This window comes from Salvelinus sp. IW2-2015, unplaced genomic scaffold (genome assembly GCF_002910315.2).
Source record: "Salvelinus sp. IW2-2015 unplaced genomic scaffold, ASM291031v2 Un_scaffold1890, whole genome shotgun sequence".
In the NCBI taxonomy this organism is placed as follows: domain Eukaryota; kingdom Metazoa; phylum Chordata; class Actinopteri; order Salmoniformes; family Salmonidae; genus Salvelinus; species Salvelinus sp. IW2-2015.
Genome location: NW_019943252.1, coordinates 52,928 through 54,699, shown reverse-complemented (window position 1 = coordinate 54,699; position 1,772 = coordinate 52,928). Strand labels below are relative to the sequence as shown.

The following is a 1,772-nucleotide window of genomic DNA, read 5'->3' as shown; positions in this document are numbered from 1 at the left end:
AGGTGTCTTAGTTCATGTAATAGTGATACAAAAAAAACTGTATTGTAACGCCTWACCTGAGTCCTTGCTGACCCATAATGCCAATGTTCTCAATTTGAATTATACACACGAGTGCCCTTTACTCACTTACTGTTTCCAAAACGAACCCCTCTTTTGAGTAGGTTTTTCAAAGCACCCCTTACGTCTACAAAGGTTATAAAAAACGAACTGATATTTACATTTACATATATATATATAGGTTCTTAAATGAACCTTAACGTAATTGTTTTGACCTTAAATTATCCAAAAAGATCCTACAGGAACCTTTTCTTTTTAGAGTGTAGAGAGAGGTAGCTAACACAAAACACATGTTGATTCCTCCTTGGAGACCATTGATGTGTCTAATTGACTATATGCATCTGTTTATCTGTAGAAATACTGGCTTCTCAGCTGGGTAAGTATTAAGGCTTTGTTACCTACTGTATGTGATGGCTTATACTGTATATGCTAGCTTTGTCCATGGAGTTGTGATGAGTGTGTGGGGACTGTACCTCCGACTACATCAAGTCCCTATCAGGCGATACGATGTCAATTCTTAAACTCTTACCGTGAACCTGTTTGTCCTGTGTAATTGTGTGCATTTCTTTGTTTGCTGAAATCCATAGTTTAAAGTAGCATTTTACGTTACCTCTGCCGAAGGAGACGTTGTTTGTTAATGGTGAGGGAGCAGCCAGTCATTGCACGGCTGATTTTGTTTTTAAAGTTTTGGCAGGGGATGCCGAGAAGTATTTCCAGTCCAACTAACAACGCTATAACAATCAGGACAAGGTTAAGCACAGCTACACAGTCCGCCTTAAATAATGGATATGTATAAAAGTATCGAGTTGTAGTGCCTGCTTGAAGTCGTAACTTTTTACTCCATTGGAAAACAGTGGATTATGATTACGATTATAACTGTTTTTATCCAAAACTACGGATTTCAGCAAACAAAAAAGGCACACAGTGACACAGGACAGACATAGGTACAAGGAATAGACTGGGTACAAGTATGGACTAGTGAGTGACTGCTTTCGCTCTAGAAGTCATTATGGAAGATATCTTATTACAGGTTCTAAACTATAGCTCTCAGTATATGCTGGTTCCAGTAATCAATAATAATTTGACAATGTCTAACGTTTGGTGTACAGTGATAAAAACTGTATCTCTTAATGATAATATTGTTTAAAATAATGTATCACAGATTTGTGTGAACACAACTGGAGTCAGGTAAAGAATAACTGATTTTCTAATCTTTGAATGTACTTTTTCTTTGAAATCTGTTTGCAGTTTAAGTATGATAGATAATTAGTAGGTATGTTTATTACATTGTGTCAGTGTGTTTGGACTACATTTTACTGAAGTTTCATAATATCACCACGGCTAACAAGTTTTTGGGACCCGGCAAGGTCGAGTTCCCCCCCTAAAATAAAAAAAAAGTATAGACTTACCGATGCTGCCATGGTGCTGAAATCGCACATGTCTATGCTGCTGCACTATCGATCACGAGAGGCTTTCTGTGGTGCAAGGCTTAGCTTTGGCTAATGGATAAATGTTAATTGGGAGACAGGCCTATTTGGTCGTAATTTTCTAACTACTGGTGGTGAATAATGTATTACTTTTCAGTAATTAAAGTTGTAAATTCAATCATTGCAGATTGTAAATAATGTTTGATGCAACCGCATACTAATAGCCACCAGAATATACACACTGTTCTGTATGGAATACTGAACTATACATTGAGCTTGTCTGGCTCT

The 1,772-nt window shown here is 37.1% G+C and overlaps 1 protein-coding gene across 1 annotated transcript in view; it reads left to right on the top strand.

Annotated features, from left to right (window-relative positions):
• LOC112072321 (E3 ubiquitin-protein ligase TRIM39-like) overlaps positions 1-1,772 on the top strand; it is a 57,968-nt gene that overhangs the window by 40,217 nt on the left and 15,979 nt on the right. The window contains exon 3 of the mRNA XM_070439744.1: positions 413-433. Coding sequence (XP_070295845.1) covers positions 413-433 — 21 coding nt within the window. The remainder of the gene's footprint in view (positions 1-412; positions 434-1,772) is intronic.